We start from the raw sequence: 27,031 nt of genomic DNA on the forward strand, positions 1-27,031 counted from the left end.
TCAAGCTTCATCTGCTCGATGCAGTTTATGCTATGCTTTCTTTGCGGAAAGAAAATTTAATAATTTCTCTTTATTTAATATGCTAAGGTTTAATAAGCTAGCAGGTAAAGAAAAACTCTTTTTAGTTTCCCTATACCTTATCAGAGAATTACCTTATCAGAATCTTTAAATCGATTTTTCTAGGAAAATTATTACAAGTTGTAGACCAGCATAAGAACCAAGAGCATAAGAAGTTATTGGAAACATGTTCTAGAAAATCTAAGAATGAAAATCTTTCAGCAAAATGATTCTTGCGATGGTAAAATTTGGATCGCTAAGTTACAGTCGGGATCTTTGGCAAAAACTCAAACATAATTCTTAGGTGCAACAAAAGTCGTAGGTTTTTTACATAATAAACAAAAAAATGTGACTTAAAAAATTGAATTACCAATTAATTCTTCAAAGAATAATCCACTTTATGCGAAAAATTCAATTTTTTTTTTTTGGTACGAAGGGTTTTTGGAAACAAAAATTCTTTTCTGAGGCAATCTGACGTGAGTGTGTGGTCTTGGATTAGCCTATTAACAAAGATATATATATATATATATATATATATATATATACACTCGTATATTCCGGTAGTCTAAAAGAGGATACTATAGGCAGTAAAGATCCTATCCAAGATATAGATAAAGATTTAAATGTGATGGCTCACCCATCAGGAACCAACTTGAATTGAATCACTCCTTCCAAATTAATCAATATATGAAAGAAAGAACGCACATTTTTGTTACATCCTTTTGAGCATCCAACGATCTTTAGTATTTCAGTTACTTTAATCACAAATACAGCTCTCTCTCTCTCTCTCTCTTATTCAAAACAGACAATTTTCTAGAACTTTTTTTAACTTAGAGAAACTCAAAACGGACATTTCCTTTAAAAACACAACGGAAATTTGAAAATAATATCTGATATCAAAAAAAAAAAAAAAAGGCAGAACAAATTCCACTAGACAGAGATAAATTGCTGACAATAATACTAATACAATGTAAAAAATAATGCAATTACCTAATAACTCAGAGAACACTAATAATATCGTAAAAACGATGATCTATTTTGCGTTAAATTTCTTGACAAATAAGATCGGATAAGAATCAGATTCACAAAGTGAATTAACAAAGAACCCTAATTAAATTAATTAATTACTTGAATAAACAACATACTAAACCAGCAACATTATTCCGTTTTTAAGGAGAAGGGGTGAAAGCAAACACTGAACATACACTCTGGTGGGGGAACTCAATTCCAATCTTATATAGCTAGCAAGGTATGCTTTTTTTCTTAGTTAACGATCTGCTATCAATCTTGGTAGACACAGAAATATTTCCTATCATAGGAAATCTTAATTTAAGAGTATAAAAAAAGTAAAAACTGTTTTGAATTGTGTACCTGTGATCGTGTAAATCTGTGAAATCTGACACTTAACTATGGGATATCATCCTGAAATTTTAGGATTACTTATTCTGGTTCGTATGTTTGTTTACTTTTCCACTATAGATGTTATTACCTGTAAATGATTAAATACTGTAAATATTACATAAAATGATTAAATACTCTGGATAAAATTCTGCAACTACACCGACAGTGAAGTCAGTTACACAGGTCCTATTTTTTTTTTAGATTAACTATAATGTGTATAAATAAACCAGATTAATAAGGGATACATAACAGTCATAATCTAAATATGAATTTTATCACGCGGTATTTTGATCAGAATTATGCGTAAATACTTTACAAAAAGGTTGCAAAATTTTCGAATGGAATTAGTGTTCAAATTATTTAAGAATTTTTAAATTTCTCTCACCTCTGGTAAAAAAAATACCTGTGTGTGAGAACATTAGCGCGGAAATCACAAATCGTAGGAAGCTCAGTCTTAATGTGTACATATGTTTTTGGGTAATCAAATGGGATACGACAGTAACTTTGTAAGGAAAATGCCTCAGATCACTTTTCTGGGCTAATTTATTTTAATTTTTTTTTTCTTAAAATTTCCTCTTACTTCATATATCCATTGCGTACTTAAAGCCTTCCAACTTTAATTTTATCAATTCTAGGAAAGAGTTGGGAATGGGCTTCTCTCGGAATGGCTATTTCAGATTAGAGAACAGTTTTAAAATCTGCTTAATTTAATCGATAAATATGTTTCGAAAATTTGATGGTGAAAAATGTAACAGAAGAACCTTGAGAATAACAGTAAGAAAAAGAAAAAGGCAGTGGAAGCACATACGTGTTTTATTTTATTTACTGCTGCAATTTAGTGCTGCAACACTCACTTAATATGAAAACAAAATCTGCGAGACACTCTTACGATTAGTTCTTATCTATGAGCAACTTTCACAATTTCAGAGGAAAGGCTACATTTGCACTATATTCCAGCATCCTGCCCTTTCAACAAGTTTTCCAGACAAAAAAAGTTTTTGAGATTATAATTCTAGTCTAATATCAATTTTAAAAGCCACAGTAGAAGTGCTTTCGGTAAAAACTGGGAGAAACTGATAATTACTTTCTGCAATAAATCAAATGTCATATTTAAAAGATAGATAAAACTCTTAGTTGGAAATTTAATAGCTTGTAGTAGATAGAAAAAATGAGCAGTAATAACGATTTGCAATACACATGATATTGAAGACTGTAACTGAGTGACAAAAAGCTCACATCAATACCTGTTTACTGTTCGGTCAAGTAAGTTGTTAGGCTGTGATATCTAACGGGGCGCCAAACTTTCTGAAGATGTAGCTGATGCACGGACAAAATACTCTTAACTTCTTACATTACTATAATTTTTATTTTAAACATTTTTCAGGAATATTGATTTTAAGGGGCGAAAGTTTCTTTTTTTTATGAAAATGCCGATCGGTCCATTGCATTGCTGGAATATTATGGCACAGAACAAAGTAACGTTGACTGTATCCACAAAAGATTGGCAAACGGTATATGATAGTGCCTTTGCAAAGAGTGGGTTTACAGACAGTCAAAACTCACCCAATGCACATAAGGCCGCGAGGAATAGTTATTTCTGTTTTCTGTATATACGTATATATTATGTGAGGTTATTACTTTATCCTATTATTTAGATTCATCGCATTCAAAAGCAAACAAGTTTATCCAAGGCCTCTAAAGTAAACTTATACGCATAACACAGTCCCTCAACACAACATTTCTGTAAGTTTCAATGGAAATTGTACTACCGGTATGATAGCTGATGATGAGCACTTTCTATCACAACTCTGATGACCAGTATTTTTTTTTGCTATTTATTGTCCTGAGATCGTCCTTAAAGGATTATCCAATTAAAATATACAACTATTTTGACTAGGCCTTTGCACCTTACACAAAAAAAATGCCTATAAATTAATAAAAATGGGATAAAGTTGATAATAATTACATTAAATCAATTTTGTATAAGAGGAGGGTTTTTAAAATATAGCATTTAGAAGGCCAAAAACGTTAAAAATGCACCAGGAATCGCGAAAGAATATCTCATGCTAAAAAGAAAAAAAAAATGGTTAAGAAGAAAAACTGCAAATATTTACCGATGTCATCAGTCTGTTGACTTAACTAAAAAGTATTCAAGTAAAATTCTAACAGTACATCCTTCATCAATTGTCACTAACCTTTCTAAATAAAGACTGTCCATTGTTTGTACATAACTGTCTAACCTCCCCTAATGTTTAGACGACGACTTTAAGGGCTCCTAATTTAAGGCAAAATAATTGTAGTAAACTAACAATAAAAAGGTAATACGTGTATCAAAACTAACCTTTATAGCAAAGCAGTAAAAAAACCTACCTGCCTCAATAATGCACTTCTTTTCTTTACATTTAATCCATCATAGTTATTGTTCAAAGCTGTCAGCTCACTTTACGAACAATTTCATTTTTTATGTATAGTATGACCTAAAACAAGTACTTGGCAGAACTCATAAAAATTTATATTGTAATTTATATTTTGTAATTTCGTTGTTTAACATTATTGTACTTTTTTTCAGTAACAAAAATTCTTATTGATAAATAAAATATTGGCATTAAACTCACACGACTTTCTTTTACACTTTTTTTTTTCTAATTCTTAGTTTTAAGAGGCGATATTCTGATGGTTTTCATAGCTCACAATTTTTTGAGCACACCTAAAAAAACAATAGGTAGTAAAGGCAAACAGGTGATAAGAACGAAAAATTCCAAGAATATCCTTTTCTACGGAAAGCCTCGTAAATGAAATTTTCACGAAAAAAGTTTGAAGTAAAGGTGATAAATCCTCCATTAGAATTTATTATAAGCAGTTCAGCTCAATTGGTTTTAGAGATACTTGCAAAAAAACTGGAAAACCTTGAGGAAATTTGCACTTTGAATACTCTTAAAAGTTATATGCTTGGCAGAAACATAATTACAGTTAAGCAGCACTTTAGTGGGAAGTCTAATCCTCGCTTCCTCTCAGATATGTCCCTATTTTCCAGGAAAAATGCAGCTAGTAAAAGTTGCGGATTAACATGTGCAATGAAGTGCAACAAGTTTAAAGAGAACCGAAGGAGTCATTTCGAGAAAAATCTGAAACAAATTTAAAAATTCCACACTTAAGTACTATAAATTACGATATTTTTTTAAAATTTTATTTTAACGAGCTACCTGCGATTTTATGATTTTGAGTGTTGTTATCTCTCAAACACTTTGTTTTTTTAAACTCAGAAAAATATTTCAATTTCTCAAATCAATTTCAAAAATTAGTTAAGATCTTTTCTAAATGAAAATAGATTCAACTAAACGTACCATTTTGATGAATAGATTTCATTTTTCTGAGATCTTGTCGAAAATAGTTCCATCATTTTTTTTTCTTCAAAGTTTATATATAACTAATACATTCACGTATAGTTTTACAACTTTTCTTTGAATAATTTGTAATGTATACACTTTTAGGAGAGTTCTGGAATGCTGAGTAGACTTCATTGAAGTGTCAATTTTAGTTAAATGAACATTTTACCAATCTGGATTTTAATAAAGTTAAATGTTTTTTAAAATTCTTGGTTTAAAGAAAATGTATACAATAGAACCTTGAAATCTGGCAAAAGGATATCGTGAGGGACTTATCAGATTTTTTTTTAAAGTAAAATAAAGCTTCTAATAGTTTATGAAATATAGTTTCATTTCAAAGCTGTAAAAATAGTCATAAATGCAGTAAAAATGTGTTATTATGCTAATGATAAACGTAGACGACATTTTGAATCAGAAGTACTATTGCTGTCTATTAAATGTCAGTAAGTAACTAGACATTCTGACATAATCATTACCTTATAAGACAATTAACAAGTTACTTATCTTATCCAATTTGATTTGTCACTTTAAGTACAATAACCTTTTTAATAGATTCATGTTCGTTCCATTCAAAAATATTTTTCTCCCAACCGGAAATATTAAAAGAGAAAAGAGGACTTGCAGCACGTAAACTTTGCCCCTTAGTTTTATTGTTTTTAATTGTCACTTTCACGTGTTTGTCCAGAGAAAAGCGTGAGTTTTCCCCCATGTAACATTACTGATAATAAAAATTGCACTAGTGAGCACTGATAACAAATCAAACTTGATTAAAAGTTATCTGAGGAGGTTTTAATATTTTGTCAAAAATGCCTTATTACAAAAAACAGATTTTTGAGTTTTCAGTAAAAATACCCTAATTGAACATCCCATTTACTAAGTTTTTTTTTTTTAATTAAGCAATATGGTAAAAACAGAAAATTTTAATTTAACGCATCTGAATTTTATTTAATTTTGTAAACAAAAGATCCTTCAGTAAGATTCTAGGAAAGTTCTTGTATTAATGTGAACTACTAGTAGCAGTATTATCAAAAATTAGAAACAAATTAGTACTAAATTTTAATGTTATCTTTTGCGATAACTTATATTATCAAATACTCCCTCTTATGGTAATTACTTGAAAAACAAGTAATTTTTCTAATAAACGCAGACAATATTTTAAAAACTTGACGCATTGATTGACTTTTATACAATTGTCCTACCCTACAGTTTTAAATGCTACATAACAGTGTTGAAAATGTAGAATACAAATCCAAAAATTAATCCATTTATTATTACTATTAGGTGTGAGGAACTTTAGTTTAGCAACTTTTTTCAAATTTAGAATTTGATATACAAGTAAGTTTAATTGTTATTAATGTATACTATAGAAGCCCCGTACATTTTACGGAAAAGGTACCTTAAAAGAAAACTTCTCTCTTCATTTAAAAGTTCCTGTAAATGAATTTTTCCGGGGAAAAGAGATTCAAATAGAAGTTATCGATTGACATGTATGTAATCTATCCGACTTTTTAAGAAAATCGTTCGAGCCGTTTCCGAAAAAAAAGATCGATCCAGCAAAGTGGTGCCCAGTAAGGGATCCAATATAAACAATATGAAACAAATCCATGAAAAGCCAGCCCTATTCTATTTCGTCCCAAACCTGGACATCAACAGAGTTGCTGCTACCCGTCATCATCCTGAAAGACAATTATCTATTCACCAAGAGCCGATGTCAATTAATTAATCCAAATATTTTTCAAGTACGGAAGTTCATTATAAAATTTGTATAAATTTAAATTGAATAACAAAATAATCATTTCGGAACAATCGTGCTTAAAATAAAAATAATTTCCTTAACATAAATTAAAAAGTACCTTAATCATCATGAACTTCAAATATTAAATCATTATTTCCACCTACAAGCACAACATTGCTTGCTCACCAATCTCCATTTTTGGAATCTTGCCTGCGTGGTGAGTAAGTATCAGCTGACTAGATAACCTAGTTCTTTCACCACCTGTATCGCAGAAATAAATATGTGAAAATAAAATAAATAAATCAAAAATAAAAATCACAGGAATTTAAATATTGTTAAAATATTTCTCTAAATAAATACAGCCTACATAAATCTTTAAAATACATTAGTCTTTCTTCAATTGACCTCTGTCTTAAATTTGAAGGCAGAAACTATTGGCGTGATAAACTCACATGACTTTTTTTCTTTCTGCAATTACAGAAACTAATTGATCGCAAAAATTTTATTCACTATACCCAAATCTGCATCTACAAAAAAAGTTAATAAAGATCAGTAGGCGATGTGGTAAGCCAATGATGAGGTCATTCGATTTCTAAGGGTGACCCAAGGGTCAAGACAAAAACTAATCTTTGGACCTATTGATAAGGATAGAATTTACAAAGTAAAGACACTAGGCAGCAATTTACATGTCCTTCCCATTCCTATGTAACTAATGCCAAACCACAAACTTTTGCTATACTAAGTAAATATTGACCTTAGGGAGTAAAATGGCAAAAAATCAAATCCTTTCAACTGCAGCAGCAACTGTTTGTGTCAGTGTAGGTGTTTGTACAAGATTGTGGACCACTGCAAAGGGCTAAATGTGAATGTGTATGTGATGTGAGTGCTTGAACGTAATAAGTCAACAAAGCTACTCAAATCAATGGAAGGAAGATTTTTACTAATTTCAACCAAGGAACTAGCTTATCTTCAGGGCTTATCCTTATAAACAATTTTAATTTGTGTAAATAAACCGTCTGGACAGAATATACGAACCATTAAGGGTAAAACCTAAAATCTAAAGGCCCTAAGTCGAAAGCTTTGACATAGAACCCACAAAAAAATTAAGACTGAAATTGGTAATCTTTCATTCCCTTGAATTAATGGATCAGTCACAAAAAAAAAAAAAAAAAAAAAATGAACAATACTCTACTAAAATAAGTTTGCCTGTGTATACTTAAACCAAAACAGCTGCAGACAATATCTTTGCAGGAATTATGTGTACATTGTGTGAGGGTTCTGGTTAGACTGGGATACCGGCAGGGACGCAAAGATCCCTGAAGAAATGACTGATCGATCCACTTCCCCCTACGGAATTATTAGGTCTTGGTACTAACTTGCTGTTTTTACTTTTTCCTTTGTGGAACATTATTTATGGCTGGACTACAAATAATTTGAATGTTTTGATGGCTAGTAAAGTAATAAGACAAAAACGTTCTGAATTTCGAAAATTAAAGAAATCTGTTTCTGCGAAAGATGACTGCGGTACTAGGTTTGATCTCGGATTTCATTTAATGTGAAGAAACAACGAATTTATAATGAATCACATCTGATACCCGCCTTCGACCAGTCCATTACATCTTAGAGTAAAGCCCGCCTGAAAAACTTAATTTCATATTACTCAATAATAAGGCGAAGAAACCGAACACCTTAGTGGTATCTGCTGGACTTCCAATGGAAAATCCAAGGTTAGAATCAAAGCAGTTGCACACATCGTTTAAAAGAACTTCCTCATAAAGAAGTTACTTTCCCATAACAATATTTGAAGAAAATAAAAAAGCTATAAACTTCGTGCCGTTCCAATATAAAGAAACTTCATTATACGTAGAAAGATAACCGCGCAAAATGTTAATACGTAGAAGTTAGAATAACATGAGAAGAGATACAGAAAGGTAAACACTTTAATAGAACAGAAGTCAAGTGACATCTTTGTTAATAAAATAATAATATTAATGTAAAGTTAATAGTTAACATCAGTTTATAGTAATAAGCTCTGTTCTGCTTTAGAGTTGATTGTGATATTAATTTTCAATATCAAACTAGGAAATGGAAATACCATTTACTTTTTATCTCTATCAAATATATTCCTGGGAAATCATTCACTTTAAGTGTAAAATCTAAGTAGAGTACTAACACGACGTTTTCTTACTCCAATTTCATTTAATGTATAATAAAAATAAGATAAATGAATTAAAATTAAGGAATTTTTCTTTGTTGGCTATTATATAGCTTCGCTAATGTAAAATTCCCCTAAAAATCAATTATAATGAAAAGAACTTCAAACAAAAGCGATATGTTTTCTTCTGAGTTGACATTTCAGAGGTATGGCACATTGGAGGAGGATAGCAATCTTTTAGATTCCAACAAAGGTTTCCTCAAAAACCGTCAAGTGAAATTATACTTTTTTTGAAGTAAGACAATGCGAGTCTTAACAACTGCGAGTCAAATCAACTGCGACCTAAAAGCTTTATTTTGTACGAGGGTGGGCAATATCAGTGTTGTTGGAATTATTAAGCTGGAGTAATCTCAGGAAAAGAAATAATTAAATTATTTTGGGAAGCGATTAGATATAACTTGAAGAATTGAGACTAGTGTGGCGCTGAATGTTGGTGGGTAATCAAACTAGTCCTATTAACTTATTTGTAGTTTTATTAATGGCAAACACATAAATCACATGCTTAGATAAGGGTTACTAAACACTAGAATGGAGTCTGAATTAGATAAAATTGATCAATAGAACTTTACTAATTGAGCTGAAAAATAAAGAAGAATTAAGTGGATTCAGCCCATATTCTTACAATCAACAAATTGTACCCTAGTACAGGCAGGTCTCAGCGATAATAAAAATACAGATTATATTTGGTCTTTTACTGCTTAAATGACCACTGCATTGTTGGGAAGTGTTATCTACCAACCCACCGAACAATAAAACTTGAGTTTTGTTTTTTTCTCTCTCTTGAAGTGAATAGAAGAGGAGCTTAAAGTTTTGAATTCTTACGAGCCATCAATTTTCGAACCTGTTGTATTAGTATTATTTGAACACGAAGTTTAAAGAAAACCATTTCAAACAAAAGTATTGAAAGACTAAAAAAAAAATCACTTCAGTGAAGTTGGGACTTATGGTTACAAATTCTGGCCAAAACTTATACAACTGAAATGACAATAAAAGTAAAATCGATACCAAGAAGTTTGAATAAAATGTTACTTTCTTCTTTTGAGATATTCTGTTAACACACGTATTCGTACATTAAAACAAAAATTCCGGTATTGCGGTTAAATATCTATTTCAAATGTTTGACACGATCTTCTTATCATTAGTATGAGGAAGGAAATAAAAACAAAATAAAAAAAACCAAAATGATGCTGCCATAATAATAAATGCTGAAATGAAATTAAAGATCACATTAAAAAAAAAAGCAGATAAACATGGATTTTAATCAATATAATATCAAAAGCTATCTAATAATATACATAGTAACAAATTTACTGATAAATTCTGTTAATAAATCAAAACTATTCGGTATGACAGTTGTATAGAGTTAGAGTTGTTCGGTATAGCGTTCAGTAGATCGTCAAAAACTGCACCAAAAAGACTAAATTTATATGTATAAAACAAGTTAATAACTGGGTATCTGTATTCCATGGTACTATTACAAGTGACGAGCTACTAACCTTGAGCTACGATCGCTGTAATTACATTTGTGTAAAGTCAAAACAATCTGGCTTATTAACTATTTCATATAATAGGGGGAGGAAGAAAAATATTGCAATTATATGACCGGTCATCAGATTAAAAATTAAATTGTATTGATTCTATCAATATGCGAAGGCAATGCCAACTTAGTTCGAACAGGTCCTCGAAATAAATTAGTTCCCAAAAAATGTCAAATAACAAAGGTACAGATTTTCTCGTATGGGTAGTAAGAATAGTAAACTAAAAACCTCAAAAAAACCGAGAGAAGTAATCTCCGCAACATCTTTTACAGCCATTTATGGATAAACCTATGGCAAAAAGAAAATATATGCTCTCACCTAAATCAGGGCAGTTGTAGTATACTTATAAGTATTATTTGAGTTGCAGATTCTATATCCGCACTAAAACACACCATATTAGAACAGTTCCGCATCCTGAAGAAGGGAAAACAATAAATCGCCCAGTACTTGAAAGCTTACGATTGTTTTTCACCTAAATCTAAAGAATGGGTGTAAAGATTTTGGTTAAGGATCTCTAAATTATTAAAATTTATAAGCTTGAGAGAATAGTTTCACCCCGGCACACCTGCGGGTAACCACAATCTCAACATTAGTTTAACCATGTTTAAAGAAATTTTTGGAAAAGAAAATGTTCCTCAAAAATATTTTAAAAAAATAACAACGAAGGAAATAATGAAGTAGCAAATCCTACAGATGGATTTTACCCGAAATTGTAGGGTCAATTTTGTAGTGACATTACGCCATTAATGGAAACTTATGCCTTCCAACATGAACCTGCCTGCCTTTGTCGTTCTAATTCCAATTGAGTAGATTATCCCGGGATTATTGAAAAGAATTCCAACCTAAACTTTCTGCCCTGATTATAAAACTACTAATAATACATTCTAATAACTTAATCTAATAAGTAATATAAATTTAATTTAATTAAAATTTAAATTATCTCATACAGAACATATTTTGACTTACTGTTTATTGTTCAGGCATGCTCGTTTAACTTGCTACCAACTGCGGCAGACGAAGACAACGACCTAAGCGCCTCCAGTATGAAGACACGCCTTGTGAGAAGGTCAGAAATAGATGCCAGATCTCCTATCAAGTTTCCTAACAATAATATACTTCCGATTAGTCCTGGTCATTTTGTTAGGTACCTGCTTGCCCATAAACATAGTTAACTTTCTCAAAATCATTAGCTTAGCTTTTCTAATGCTTTTATCTTCAGCTTAAGCTTCCCAGCTTATCGCTCATTTACCTTCATATTTCATTAAAATTTCAGTGCAGTGTATTTTTACATGATTATTATGTTTAAAAATCAATGAGTAAATGAATGATTAGATAATCTGGAATGTGGCAAATGAACGATCAATAGTGATTCATTTAATACAATGTATTCCTTCTGCAAAAATTTAGAAAAACGATACTGCTTGTTAATGTAGAAAAGGCATCGATTTCAATGTTCATAATTTATAATGCTACTCGAAAAGGGATGCTATCTTAAGAATAATATAAATTTAATAATATGTATGCTAAAGCATTATGTCATTTAAAACATAAATATAGAGGTCTACGATGACGGCGGTAAAATTATTAAACTTAAATAGTGAGATGTCGAAAGTAATTTAGAAAAACATCGTTAAGTCGTTAGTGTGTCGTTAACTGAGTCAAGATTAAACTTTAAATGTAAAACTACGTGTCCTTGAAGAACCTACCCTGGTTCTTCTCAAGGGCTTTCACAAAGCCGTAAACTAAGATATTTAATTGTATCGCCAGTGTAATCTAAAGTATACACTTTATCAAGAAAGATTTCTATTCAGAAAAAGGAGATTTAAAAAAAAAATAATTAGTAACAATATGATAAAATTTCAACGAATGTAAACGTGACCTATTGCTAAGCTCCAACTTAATGAAGAAACAAACAGGTTAGAACATGTCAAGTTGCCTTTGACTTTATTCCATTTTTCAATCAGAAAATGAAGAACGCTCAAATAGCCAATAATATTTACTAGTAATAATAATTAACTATAATAAATAAACTAATAATAATTAGAATAATGTTTTGTAATTTGCGCTTCTACCGATAAATAAAATGTACCATCTGGTGCACAGAGTAATTTGCAGAATTTAAAAGAATTTCCATTTTTATTATTAGCAGACAAAAGATCATTTATAACTTTAACTTCAGATACTTGTACTTAATTAGTTACGTACAAGACTAAGTTATGAAAAACGTTGAAGTGGTAACACTATAGTTAGAGTGAAATGAGCGCCTAATTTGGTCAGCCCATTTTCTAACTAATTTTCCTAAGCACCAATTTACTCGCCAATTGAACTAGCAGAACAGAATTGATAAAAAAAAAATCCCCAGTTTCATTAGAACATACCAGAATCTATTGCCCAGTGGAGACACAAAAGTTTAATGCGTACTGCACGTCTGACTATCCAAGCAGAAACAAAACATTTCTGAAGACGAGTTCCGTACCTGCACATCGGAAAAACAATAAAGAATATCATAAATCTCTGCCAGTAAAATATTTTTCCATTCAATAACTTAAAGACAATGCCAAATGAAATCTCTTTTCAATGTAGAACCTGCTGCAGACCCTCCCATCTATTCTGGAACCATCAGTGTAACGTCAGAAGTAACTAAAAGCTATCACTCCAGAAACGATTTAATTTGAAAATTCTAACCAGCGAAGCTTTCCACACCAAGAATATAGAGTTCAAGCGCATTATGATAGATAAACTTCAATCTCTTCAAAAAATGGCAAGCATTGTTTATTTTTTTCAAAACTTCTGGGATGTAGTAAGTTAGGACTACAGACATAAGTGAATGTTAATACATATAATTACTCATGCTACGAACTCCAGAGGAAACCTCTTGACTAAGGCAAAGATAAATTTATGAGAACTGTTGAAAGTACTTACTCATTTCAGCTAAGTGTGATTACTAGCACTTCTAGGAAACCAACACGATCTAGTCTAGTTGAGGTTTTTTCAGATTTCTAGCTGTGCTGATCCGAACCATGGTTACTCTCCGTCCCATAGTTCTGCACTTGGCCACGTTTTGATAAATGCGCATAGGTTCCAGTTCTTTCAGCTGAATTGACAGACTGTTATTTGAATCATCCAAAAAAAAAAAAACTTCAGTCATTATTTTTCATAAACTATAAAAAAAAGATCAAATTTTGTTTTAACCATACATGGTACGAATAATGCCATTCTCAACAGGCGATACAATCGCTGCTCAAATTTTCAGACTTAACAAAGAGAAGCAGGAAGCAATTCCGTGATAAAAACCGGAACCACACACAAAAGAAAACGAAGAGATAGTATGTATTACTAACGTCTGTTGCTAAAGTGCGGAAAGGTTTAACTTTTAAGTTTATTATCTCATTTCATTCTCCAAACCCTACAACAAAATAATAAAATCAATTTTACATTTGTCAAAAAAATGTAGTAAATATCTGAAACACTCATATCGTTTTCTCAGCAACCAAGATGTGCCATTTTATGTTCTGGCTATATCTCTGACAAATTACGACTTTTGGGCACTGTCAGGAACTTACGACATTGTTCAAATATAACAAGTTTTCCAATGATGAACAATATTTCATCAAGCGATCGTCAAGTGGTGCTTACCTGCATTATAACTAATTTCTTTCATTTTAAACTATTAGGAACACATTTTATGATTTGAGATTATTAATAAAACCCATTGAAAAGAAGATTATTAGAAGGTGAACTATCTTGCGAACCACTTAACCAGAGTCAATTTTACCTTTAAACTTTGATTAGTGAGATAATCATAGATATATTAAATTTTGTAACATATAAAAAAATAAAATAAAATAAATAAATACTGAATTAATTGAGTAATAACTGCTTTACAGAGCTCCAGCGGGAATGTGGAGTAATCAAGGCAGTAGAGGTAAATATTTTTGTGACAGTGCATTAATACTTTATTAATATTATTGTTGTAATCAATATTACTTTTTATTAAGCAACAAACGAAGGATCTGATTCTCTAATATTTCCGGATGATACCGGTGCTCAAAAATTTACACCCAAATTTGGGAAAGTAACTCCTGCATGTGCCAATGGCACTACTTTTTGTGAAACAGTGGACAGTTACCCAAGGTAAATATTCACTGTACAAATTGAAGTATATTCGTAAAAACAGCTCTAACTTACTTTAGAAAATTAAACATCACAAAATAAGTTTAATTTTACTTCTTTATTTCCAGCCAATATCTTGAGAATATTTTAGCAAATTCTGGCAAACAATTTAATGGACTGTTCGGTAATGATTTGTTGAACAACTCTCTTACCCAACGTCTTGATTTTGATGAAAATCCACTCTGCCAATCTGTAGTAAGTTATCTTTGATTTATATTTTAAACTAAATTTATAATAGTTTCTCTTATTTAAAATATTAAAGCTTTACCTCGATGAATTGATAATTAAATACAGGGAACGATCACTACATAATATTTCCTTTTTTTATTTTAATCCGTTTTGTCAAATAATGTTAGACGGCAACTAAACGGTTTAGCTTTGATGTGGAGCCATTCTGTTTAAGATTATTTAAGGTTATAGTTGTGCACAAAAGATATTGCAATAACCATCTTGATTGATGTTTTTTTAACCTGTTCTCCATTGATTTTTTTTTTACTCTAATGCGTTTTATTATCATTGGCGTTTGGAATTTTTTTCAATGCACTACCGGCTTTTGGACTTTTATTCTCTTGATACAGAAACAACACTGTCCATCAACGGTGATTACAGTGAGTTGCAAAAAGCTCCAAAAAGAAAAATCTTGAGGGCTGGCAGCAGGATTCGGACTCGGGAGTCCACAGTTCGCTAACTTGAACCTCTCTTCTTCCCTCTTCATGGATATTGTACATTACTTAAATTATTTGTGTTTGCAATAAAATTCATTGGTTTGGTTCTTTTGACAATTTGTATGTATCATTTCCCATAAACTTCGATTGTCTTTGTTTCATAAGTTTCTTTCTGACGTTGTCTAACCATTACCCATTCTTCGTTGTTGGCGAGTAACTTACTGACATTTGGACGACTGCTTTTGTCTTCCTTTTGACTGTAACATTCACATTTATTTTTTAAAAATTTATCTTCTATATTCTGTATTGAGCAATATATTTCCAAAGAATAGTCAATTTCGAAAATTAAATCTACATATATAAAGACAAAACTAAAATTTTATTTAATACTTTCAAAGGCAATTTTCGTATGACCGATTAACCCCATGCATGTGTCTTATCATTCAATTACATATATTGGTGATTACACTTTTAATAATGGCATTTTTTGTTTTGTTTTATAGGAGCAAGTTGTTTATCCAAAAACAGCTAAGAATAAAGATAATCAATGGTTATTTGTTGTAAATCAAGGAGAATATAGACAAGGAATTAGGATTGAAAAATGCGTGTAAGTTTATTGGTAGCTTACATTACATTATATTCTCTAACAAAAGTATGTGTTTGCTTTTCTCTCAAACTATAAGCACTTTTTTAGTGTTACCGAGCGTTCTTAGTTGCAACATTTCAGTTTATGCTTGAGTTGAGTTTGCAAATTTCGGCGATTTGGCGTCGCTGCTTTAAAAGAGGTTATAAAATCATTGCCGACATTAATAAAGAATAGAAGGAAAGTTTCATTTCTTATTATTAAATAATAAGATAAAGATGCCAAGCTAAATTTCGGGGATAGGTCATTCCATTGTAAGTTTGATAGCCGATTAAACAATTATACTATAGAAAAACCAGTCTTTTGAAATAAAATTATATTTCTTACCTGCAGTAGATTGCTAGCAAATCTTTAATTAATTTATTTGATAATTAAATTTATTCTACATTATTTTTTCAGAGCACCAAGCGGAACTCAGAGTTGTGCCTTCACCGAAGGTTTCCCTATTGGTTACAGAACCGAATGTCAACAGAAACATATCTATCGACGATTACTAGCATTGAACGAAGACGGTAAAACAGTAACTGATTCCTTTCAATTGCCTTCATGTTGCGCCTGTGTGGTCATACCTACAACTCTTACGTCCAGAGCAGGATCTCCTGGTAAAAAAGAAAATGCATCAAAACAACAAATTATTTCAAAGACGAATTGAAATAAATAGTTTTCATCAATACTGTGTGAGAGGTTCTTCCAAGTCAAAAATTAAATTAAAATAAAATTAGGAAATGTCAAAACTTAAAGGCTTTAATTTAACCCATTATGCTCCAAATTAAGTCTTCTTCGATTTTTTTTTAAAGGAAACTCATTAAACTAGTCCAATTGAGTATTCTTTATGTTTGATGATAAAAATTATTTGATTTTTACACGTAGTGTGTTCGTGTGGAGAGCTGGGACTTGGTTATAACGTTTCAGCAATAATGAAAGTAGATGTTTTGTAATAATGTATTTACAAAAAAAAAATGCAAATTAAAATGTTAAAGAAGTAAAGAACACACTACGGAGTGTGCGACATTACATTTAGCACAAAAAGTGTTAAACATGGCTTGCTGGTACATAATGTCTGCTGACATCTTTGTTTCTCTCTTATGTATCCTTTGAGATTGTGCCATTTCCGTCAAATATATCAAAAGCACATTTACGTGGGAAGAAATTGTTAATGCTGAACGCCTCCCTCGAACAACCCGTTTACCATTATTAGAGCGCTATTATTTAAAATATAAACAGCAATTACCTCCTGCATTCTTTCACATAGTATATAGCGCTTGTGAAACAAGTTATATATATAGACTATAAGTGTTGGCAAATGCCATGTCAATTGCTCTGCTAGTCTAATTTAGTTAGTCCTCTGTTATCCTACTTAATGTATGAACTTGACTAAACACATAAAAGCAGTTTAGCGACTTACCAAAATGCAGGAAGCAAATGTTTTATCAGCTAGGAGTTAATATGAAATTTGTGAAAATGACAACGTAAAACATTTAGACAATATTGAAATAAGCCATTTAGACTTGATGAATGAAACTTGCCGTGCCGTCCAACAACGTTGTACTAAGAAATAAAAATACTCTAGTTTGAACCTCAAAAATTTCCTAATGGTACCTAATGGGTTAAACAAAAATTAAGTCCACTTAATCATGTCGGTATACAAAAATAATTGTATAAAATGTTTACAGAGAACCTCTTATTTTAAGAATTTCTTTTTAAACAATTTCCTTCTGTTCATTTATTTACACTGAATATAAACTATTAAGTTTATAAATATTGAAAATTTGTACAAAACGTATTTAAAAGTTTATTATTTTTATTTGTAAACAACAGGAGCCGACAGTTGCAGTGGCACAAATAAATTTATCTTTTTTTATATAAATATATATATATATAGAGGATTTTGTTACTTTGCTAGTCGTAAATTGTGTATAATACGTTTATTTAATATAGTTTTCTTTTTTTTTATGTCAAAATTACATGCGCCAATTAAACAAAACAAAAAATGGATACTGGCTTTTGCTTAACGTATGCTGTTTTATTATCTGGGATATTTTGTTTAATAAAGTGATTATTAGTTTTAATTTTTGATGACTTTTATCTTATACCAATTTAAGTAAGATCTTGTATGATGTAAAAGAAATACTTACAATCAACAGGCGAGGCTGTTGCAGACCAGTAAAAAATAAATTATAATTACGATTTGCTGAGAAACTTGAATGACAGTTATATTTGCCTAGAAAAATTCCAGAAAATTAACGAATTTTCTGCTATCTGCAGAGGAGCACTTCCGATAAACTGAAAATTTTCTAACTCGGAAATTTCATATTTATAAATTTAAAGCAGGTGTTGGAACAGCAATTAAGAAGAACGCTTATTGTCACTCCCCTTAAGTGTCTTGCTTATGTAAAGGTTCTTTAGAAAAATGTTCCAAATATATGTAACGCTTATATTGATATATACGCAGTGCGTACAAAAAGTTTAAGGAAAATCACTTTAACTAATTAGCAAAACGCAAAAAAAAATCTGCTCAGCTTCATCAGATTAGGTGGATAATTCAGTTTGGTGCAGAAGAGATGGGGACTTTACATATGTACCGTTACCACTACCTACTTTGCAAGTATAGTGCGAACTTGTAACGTAATAAAGTCGAAATCTCTACGCTAACTGATAAATCTATCTTTGACGATGGACAAAAGTCAAGAGATAGGATAAACATGCGTCCTACGACGGTTACAATCAAATATCTTATCCAGTACGCGAAACTGACCAACTTCTCATAATTATTTTATTGCCTTATTTACTAAACTGTCCAATTATTCTCGTCCCAAACTCTTGATTTTCCTGTATGTAAACCAAGATCAAATATTATTAAGAAAAGAAGTTCTAATCATATTTTTTAATATGTAAATGATATTTTCGGAACTTCCGTTGTCTGGATAGTGCAGTAAATAATAAAATAATAAAAAGATAATAACTTTCAAGGAAGCATTAGTGCACTAGATTCCCGCACAGAGATTCCGGGTTCCCGTTGAACTATTTACATGGAGGCTCTCTGAAAACTACTTTTATATTGAAAAACGCACCAAAACAAAAAGAAAGATGTGATAGTCCATTGATCTCGGACCATGATTCCTGGTATAGTATATAATAGCGAGAAGCTGCAATCAACCATTCTGCTTGCATGTCGTTAACTCCACCAACTTTTACAGGTCCCTAAAATCCACACACTTTCCTGTCGGATACTAGTATACCAATGTATAGCCCGTAACTACAAAACCTATGTCAAGAGACCTGACAAAATACCTGCTTTAACGCATTCGATAGCTTGTTTTTTTTTTTTTGTTTTTTTTTACATATTAAACTGTAAAAAGCAGTAAATATACGTATCGACCAGAAATAGGAAATGAAGTGCGTATCGTTAGAGTTCCATCAAGTATAGACGGACACAACCAATCACTACTATTTTAGAACAGATAATAAGCAAAAATGAGTGGTAAAAAAATCTTGGCACTATATGCCTTTTCTGGGTGCGCTGCGTGGAAACAAGATTCACTGCAAACGTAAAAATCTAGAATTTCAGGACACGAAATTGGAGTACCTATTATCCCAGTTATGAAAATAAATATTAATAAATAGGTATTTAATAAAAAATGGAACAGAATGAAGTTTCCTAAAATCAAACTGTAAGAATAAATGTTTCAAACTAATCATATATTTTATTAGGTTAGAACAAATACCAACAATGGAATGTTAATGGTACAGGTTTAAATTTTCTTTTTCCTTTATTACACAATTTGTGCATTTTAAATAAAAATGTTATAACAAAATAAAAAATAAACTTGAAATAAACCAAATAAATTACAAAAAAAAAAGTGCATAGCACCTATAAATATATTCAAGATTCTGAGATTTAATTATTTTTTTGTTTTCTTTTCTTAATTATTTTTATTAACTAATTATGAATTATTTTATATTATTAATTATTTTGTAATTATCAACTACTCCACTAGATTTATTTTTATTATTTAATTATTATTTCTAAAATCACAAATGTTAAAATTTAGTATATACAAACAAAATATTAAAATAAAAAAAATATTTTAAACAGTCGATTTGTTTTTTCAATTATTTTAGTCCTCATTTTTCTGTTTTATTTTTTATTTTTTAAGGAACTAAATGTAGAACACAGATTCTTAGCGTACATTATGGTTTCAATATTACTTAACCATTCTTTATTTCTCTAAGGAAGAAAGTAAATGTTTTAAGTTTTGCATTATAAATGATAAACTATATTAAGATGTAGTTTTTTGTTAAAGCCTAGTACACACCTAGCGACCACATCTCGGAACGCAACATATATTCTAGTTTGGGTTCAGAACCCAGAACATGTTATCTGCTGAAAATAGTCCTGCATACGAAATAATACTGAAAGAGATATTAAGGTCCTTTAAAAAAAAAAACAAAAGAACAAATTGAGATTAAAAATAGTGCATTCTTTTAAGTCCTAAATGGAAGACGCTAGCCAGATCGTACTTTATACGCCAGTTGTACCACATATAACAAAGACACTTCACCATACGGAATTTAACAAAAGCTGATCAATAATTAATGAAATAACATTCAATAAGTCAAAAAATCAAACCATGAAGAACTTTTTACTTCTAATTAACTATTTAAATATGAAATTTGCACAGATAATATTCTTCTAATTAATTTGCTCATATTGTACATAAAAACTTTTTATAATATTTTTAATGCAACGTTTTTATTGGTTTGGTTGGAATTAATAGGGCAAACACAACGACTAAGAAATTATACGATTTGAGCATGCAACTTTAGACTTTTATTATTGATTAAGACTTCTCCGTGTTCCACGGTTCTGTTATGAAGTGTGTACTAAGCTTAAAATTCAAATGTTAAAAAACTAAATTCAAGAAATTTTATTTCTCAGGAAAAATTGGTTAAATAATAATATCATTAAAAATAAATTCCTTTAATTATAAAATTAAAAAACAAATAATGTGTCTACATCTGAAAGACAAATGCATAAAACACATCCCCTTATAGTTTCTTCTTGAATATATCCAAATTAAATAATTTAATGTTCAATGATTATATTTTATGCTTAATGAATTGGTCAATTAAAAATCAATGTTGAAAAAATATTTTTGTTTTTTCTATATTTTAATAAATAAATTTAAGAAATATTTTGTATTAGTCCACATTTTATTATTGGCACAATAAAAAATTTGTATGACTCAATAACATTTTTATTTTTTTCACAAAGACGCACATTTTTTTATATGAATAGGAAATTTTTTTTATTGGGTGCTTTAGTTACTAGTTAAGCGTTTCCTTTCGCAAAAACGAAGTAAAGAAGGATATTAGTACTATTAAAAGAATATTGTTAACGTAAAATAAAATTTTAAGCCTTTCATAATAAAGTGTTTAAATTAATTATTTATATTTTAATTTTGTAAATGCTTTATCAATAAAAATTGTCTGGAATTATCTTTTTTTCAAGAAGAATTCTGATTTTCTAGCTTCTTATTAATTTAGCTGAATGTTAACTAAAGTAAAAGTTAAGTAAACACTCATTTGTGGAGAGGGCTTAACGTCAACTACCAGAAAGGAAAAGCACATACTTACTAACATTTTTTTCTAACAAACAAAAAAGTAGCCAAACGCAAGATTCGAACGGAGGATCTATCACTAATAAATAAATCCACGCTTCCTAACCACTACACCTACACCCGCTCCTTAACTAAAGTAAATAGATCATGGATTCACCTGAGCTAATTAATTGTATTTCGTACTGTGTGCATACACTAAAAGAAGTGGAAAAAAAATACGTCAAGTCCTTTTATCATCCATGTATAACCAACTTTAAAGACTGAAAGAATATTAGATTTGGAACAGGTTCTTAAGCAGCAGATTCTTGGCTTAATTAGGTAAACTGCGACTAAATGAAGACTTCCAAAAAGGCATGCTGCCCTCGTCAAACAAAGCTGTGCAAGAAGAGAAGTGGTGAACTTGAAAAAGAAGGTACAGTACTACATGTACGCGGAGGTAATGAAAGTAGGGAAATGAAAAATGGTTCGAGAGATTGAATAAGATAAGTAGCTGAGGCATTCTTATTAATAGAGGAGTTTGGGTTTCAGAAAAAAGACCAAAGTAATTAGGTAATTAGGTGATGGGATGACGAGTGCAACGGCTTTGTATTAGTTTTGCCAGTTCAGCAGAACTTTCGTTAAGAATGGTGGTAATGAAAAAAATCCTGATTGGCACAAGGAAATTGAGATAGTCACAGAATGTCACTGCATCGAGCCCTCACTTTATGGGTAACTAGTTTCTTACTTTAAAATAAACCAAGGCATCATCAACCTTGCAATGCTCTACATTCTTTTCATGGAGGGAATCATGTCTTCCGAGGAAAATACTCAATAATTTTTTTAACTGCTCAAAAGATGTACTACTCAAGTTTCCAAAATAAATGTTGGATTCAATGTTCCAAGAGTAAAAGTTACTGCATTACGTAACATTATTAAGAATGACAAGAAAAAAAGATCTTATTACATCAATTAGATTCATTTTAAAATAAGTGCATGCAAATTTTACAAAACAAAAAATATAATATGAAAAAGCATTGTAAACAAAAAAAAATTAAATAAACTGAATATATAAATATTGAATTTACCTGAACAGATTAAGTATTTGAAATCACGCAGAACTTAGGGCACTCTAAAACCAATTGGAAGAGTTCACACGAACAGGTTATAATATGAAAACTGTTTACCAATACCAGCTGAATTAAAGTTTTTTAGTTTAATATTTTTTTGTTTTGTTTTCTAGTACATGGCACTCCATAAATTAAAAAAAAAAAACAATAAACAAAAAACGTATCGAATTCGAAGTTTTTAATTTTTCTCCGGTTTTCACGAAAAAAAAGAGCATACTAGTAACTTCAAACACCCTATATTTCTTGAAACACCAACACAAAATTTGGAAAAAGAACATAAATAAAAAGAACTTCACATAAAATTAAACATTACACAAGTGCTATTACATATGAACTTTTTTTTAGCAACATAGAACAAAATGCTTAATTCTTTTCATCTTGTTTTCTTCTTTTTTTTTTTTCTTGCGCACATAAATACACATACATACATTTATTTCGCATGTTTTATAAATATATATAATTTTCATTTTTACATTTACAAAATGACACTGTGCATTACATTCATATTCGTTCATTAAAAAAAGTATTACAATGAATTGTTTCCTAATAAGAAAAGAAACGGCGTTTTTAATTTCATTTTTGTTTTTCCTTATTTATAAATGTATACAATATTTTATAATCTAAAACTGTACAATATTTTATAATTTATTACACACAGTACCTCTTTTCTATAAATTATAGAAAAGATTAAGAGTAAATCTTGTAAATTTAATAGTTATTCATATTATAATGTAAGTTCACTAATTTAACTTAGTTTTCTTTTTGTTTTTTAATTACGAACTTGTGCGTAATAAAAAAAAAAGTTGGGTAAAAATTCATCCCCTCTTCACAAAAATATTTTAAATAAATGATTCAATAATAAATATTATCATTAAAAAAAACGAGTACTTATCAGAGTATTTAATATAAAAAATAAAGCAAATTATAATATACACAAAAATTAACAACTAACAATTATTTGATTTTTTCCCAGTCAAATATATTTACAAAAAAGTAAAACTTCAATAAAGCAGCATTTAAGTTCAAAAAAGGAAGCTAACTGACATAATAATTATAAAAATTGAAACTTTCTTATAATTACTTTTTTATTTTATTAAGTAATCAGGTGAAAGATGTAATTTTATTTTAAATTTTCTTCTTAAGTCAAAAATTTTATTCTATTTATAGTATATAAATTTAAATAACAGCCTTCGAGTAATACAATTATTTTTATTAAATGCAAAATTGGTAGCTACAAAAAATAAAATAAGGAATAAATTAAAACTAATAAAACATAAACTAAATCAAAATTTTTTGTATTATACGAATTAAGTTTTTAAAAAGAGAGATTGGAAAAAAACAATAACATTTTTAAATATTTTCGTTGAGCGAGTTACTGTAAGCAGGCTCTAGAAGTATTTACAGATCAACATTTCTTTTTCCTTTATTTATTTTTTTTAGATCGTTGTAAAACAATGATTAGAAATGTTAGTAAAACCTTTTTTTGACTAGGAACTAATTAAGGATGGTAGTTCTTCTTTCAACTAAATTTTTAGAAAAATTTATTTTGCTTGTAAATATATCTATAGATTATCTAAAAAATGTACGTAACATATTTTTTTAATGAATCCCTCTTCTTTTAACTAGTAAGAGTCTGACTGTTTAGAAAGATTGTAATTATTTTATTGGGAAATATTATGGTGTCAACGTTATTTAAAAATACGAGTCAGGAGGCCTTCTCAGAATTCTTAAAACTATGGGCAAGCGGCTATAGTAAGAAGAGTGACAAATATTGATGGTGCATTTAAAATTTGACCCTTCAAAAAAGACTGCTATGACTTTTAATGGCTCACAGTTGACGATAAATTAAACCACGTTAGCTTCTAAGCGGACATTCCAAATGTAGGTACATATTCAAGTATATATTCCATATTTCGACATTTTATCATTTTCCGTGGGTTCCTTCTCATGCAGGACGTAAGGCAAATAAGAGGGATGCTGGCTAAAATGGGAAGAATAAACGATCAGCCAGATACTGTATCCATATTCTCCGGCGGGAAAAAAATATCAAAAGGCAGGCAGGCTGGGCAAAGCTTCAAGAAAATGTCATAATTCAATCTGTGGACAAGTCGTGGCTACATTCCCTGGACTCCAGAATAAACTGCCACCAACATGCCTCAAACTATGATGGATGTCCATTTTGTACATTGTGCAGTTGTAGAGAGAAGAAGGCTTCTTATTTAGATTAAACTGCAGGATTTAGTAGCTAATCACGTCCAAAACGACACAAAAATGTACTGCTCACATAGTACTTTGCGGGTTAAAGCATTGAAGGCGTGGAGATATCAATAAATAAATACCGTAATGCTGACCAAAGCAAAAATGCTCTCATCTTTAGCTTTAACCATCGCATAGAAACCTTAGTTCTAATACAATACTTTTTTTAAGAAACAAATTTTTAAGTCCAACGATTTTTTAAACAATAATCTAGCCGGGGCAGTTAAAATTACAGCGAAACTTAGAAAGAAGATTAGCATAAAAAAAATGTTCAAATAAATGAAAAGATTAAGGCAAAGGTACAGTTGAATACATTAATTTCTAGTAATATGTTTGGCATACCCATCAACACCTCATTTAAAGACACCCTAGACACCAGTCGATTAAAAAAAAAAAAAAAAACATTGAAGCAACCTATCAAGAAAAAGACATCCTAGGTCTTATAAATAAGTCTGTTGCAAAAGAGTTTGATTTCTTTAAGTATTTTTATTGTTTAATATATTCCAATAAAAAAAATTATAAGATTTTTGTCTGAACAACTATGCATGTGAGATTCAATTTTTAGGATCCAAAGTCATTTTTTACTTTGTTAAAATGCTCATAGTCAATGGTTAAGGGTCATTTTAGGAATAGTGGTTGATATGTACAGCATTTTTTTAAAACAATAAAAGTGTACAAAAAGTGCATATCAAACACAGGCAGGCACCTTCTACAGACCAAATTTTTGCATGTTTACTTAAATAGGTATTCTTTGTTCTATAAAAGTGCAAAACAATTAAATTTTACAACTCTATAGAGTCTATTATAATAATATAATAAACTAAAGAAGAAGCACCTTCTTTTTATCAAATGTTTTTATGCGGGTGCTGTGCATGGGTATTTACTTATTTATTTTAATTTAGATCAGTGAGATTTGTAATCAAATTTTTGTAAAGATTTGTTCTATGTAACTTTTTTATTTTTTTCTTATGTACAATATCTTTTTTCATAAAAAGCATTTTATTTATTTATTTTGTTGCATATTCTTATGTTTAGCTTTTATTCCCAAAACAGACGGATAACTGATAGCAATATAGTGAAAATTTGTAAATATTTCACGTTTTAACTAAAAATTTGTAAATAAAAATACAAGAAATATTATTGTATCGCTTCGATGCCTCATAAGAATCTGCATTAATTAAAAAAATTATAATAAATAAACAAGAGAAAGTAAAAAACTATTAGGTAAACAAAATTTAAAGAAAAACACACAAATAGAGGAAATTTAAAATAGGTGGTAACAATACAAAGATGGCACTTAATACAAAAATGAAAATAATAATAAAAATACTAATAATTTACAAACAAAATAATAAAATAAAAAGAAAGAAAAACAACATACCTTTATGGAAAAAACTATCCAATTTATAGGCAACATGCTAAGTAGCAGAAGATGGAAAACTTATTCCTGGTGAAGCAAAACTGCCAATGTTTGTTTTAATCATAATTTTCAAGATAATCTCAATCAATGATTAAACAATCAGTTATCTTAACCTGCAGAATTTGCCCCTTGTTTGCGTACCCTATTATCCAAAAAATAATTTATAAAATCACCAATAACAAAAACTAAAAAAAAAAAATATTTAAATTAAAAAAGGTTTGTAATAAATTTATTAATTTAAAAACCATAATAAACAAGTTTATATTGATAAAATTATAGGTAAAATTCAAAACCAAAAAATAGAAACAATTTTGTGTTTTCGAAGTAAACGGATCTCTTTTTTTGCTTCATAAATAATAATTTCATGAGTTGAAATCATCCCAAATTATATTTTATGTTTCAGCTGTGGTTAGTCTTTTTAAACATCTTAATAATCAATTAAAATTTGGAATCTTAATAGTGTACCCTTATTCTGGAGCTTCTGTAATTTATAATAACAGAATTCACTTAAAAACTACAAGGAAGAACTATTCATTTACTTGAAAGTAAGACAAATTAGTAATAAAGCAAAGAAAAAAAAAATGGAAATATTTCTTAAAGAAATGAAAAGTAAGAGAGAATTATTTTTATTTTCTTCCTTGCTGTTCGCATTATTATTATTTTAATATTTCTTAAATAAATTGTTACAAATTTCCAGAAGGTCCTAAAAAAAAGGCACCAATGGTAACCGAAACGGAAAACATTAATACAAGATTTCAAAAAATACTTTATCTAACTATGGCCGAAAAAACAATCTTCTCCTAATAATTTGAGAC

The 27,031-nt window shown here is 29.7% G+C and overlaps 2 protein-coding genes across 42 annotated transcripts in view; one reads left to right on the forward strand and one right to left on the reverse strand.

The window, feature by feature from the left end:
- The window catches only part of Efa6 (Exchange factor for Arf 6), a 64,836-nt gene that overhangs the window by 15,333 nt on the left and 22,472 nt on the right, over positions 1-27,031 (reverse strand). For 12 of the 40 annotated variants that reach the window (XM_074122781.1, XM_074122749.1, XM_074122780.1 and 9 more), the window contains 13 exons: positions 26,178-26,358; positions 22,499-25,964; positions 16,141-16,412; positions 14,774-15,427; positions 14,521-14,695; positions 13,255-13,738; positions 11,299-11,433; positions 6,698-6,840; positions 4,427-4,583; positions 4,074-4,165; positions 3,829-3,935; positions 3,228-3,383; positions 1,429-1,546 (listed from right to left, as the gene is read on the reverse strand). Coding sequence is in view for 2 of the 40 variants with exons in the window: in XM_074122782.1 (XP_073978883.1) it covers positions 26,325-26,358 (34 nt within the window). In the remaining 38 variants the exon portion in view is untranslated. Of the gene's footprint in view, positions 1-1,428; positions 1,547-2,312; positions 2,546-3,227; positions 3,384-3,572; positions 3,734-3,828; positions 3,936-4,073; positions 4,166-4,426; positions 4,584-4,802; positions 5,018-6,697; positions 6,841-11,298; positions 11,434-13,254; positions 13,739-14,520; positions 14,696-14,773; positions 15,428-16,140; positions 16,413-22,498; positions 25,965-26,177; positions 26,359-27,031 lie in introns of all 40 variants that reach the window. The other 28 variants (XM_074122773.1, XM_074122783.1, XM_074122756.1 and 25 more) reach the window with 27 other exon arrangements.
- Positions 1,365-20,310, forward strand: spz (Spaetzle domain-containing protein). 2 transcript variants are annotated; one of them, XM_074122785.1, is made up of 7 exons: positions 1,365-1,505; positions 11,313-11,476; positions 14,220-14,257; positions 14,331-14,466; positions 14,574-14,700; positions 15,674-15,777; positions 16,213-20,310. In XM_074122785.1, the coding sequence occupies exons 1-7, from the start codon at positions 1,467-1,469 to the stop codon at positions 16,463-16,465; spliced, it is 861 nt and encodes a 286-aa protein (XP_073978886.1). In that variant the 5' UTR covers positions 1,365-1,466; the 3' UTR covers positions 16,466-20,310. The 2 variants fall into 2 exon arrangements, with proteins under 2 accessions (XP_073978886.1, XP_073978887.1); XM_074122786.1 differs by having other exon boundaries at positions 11,313-11,398.

The sequence above is a fragment of the Rhodnius prolixus genome, unplaced genomic scaffold (assembly GCF_049639745.1).
Source record: "Rhodnius prolixus isolate KJV_2025 unplaced genomic scaffold, Rpr scaffold_8, whole genome shotgun sequence".
In the NCBI taxonomy this organism is placed as follows: Eukaryota; Metazoa; Arthropoda; class Insecta; order Hemiptera; family Reduviidae; genus Rhodnius; species Rhodnius prolixus.

Excerpts from the sequence above, each read along its gene's own strand:
- spz (XM_074122785.1), top strand. The coding sequence starts at position 1,467 with ATGGGATATCATCCTGAAATTTTAGGATTACTTATTCTG. Across the intron at positions 1,506-11,312 it reads TTTTAGGATTACTTATTCTG|GCATGCTCGTTTAACTTGCT; the intron begins GTTCGTATGTTT and ends TTTATTGTTCAG. Across the intron at positions 14,701-15,673 it reads ATCCACTCTGCCAATCTGTA|GAGCAAGTTGTTTATCCAAA; the intron begins GTAAGTTATCTT and ends TTTGTTTTATAG.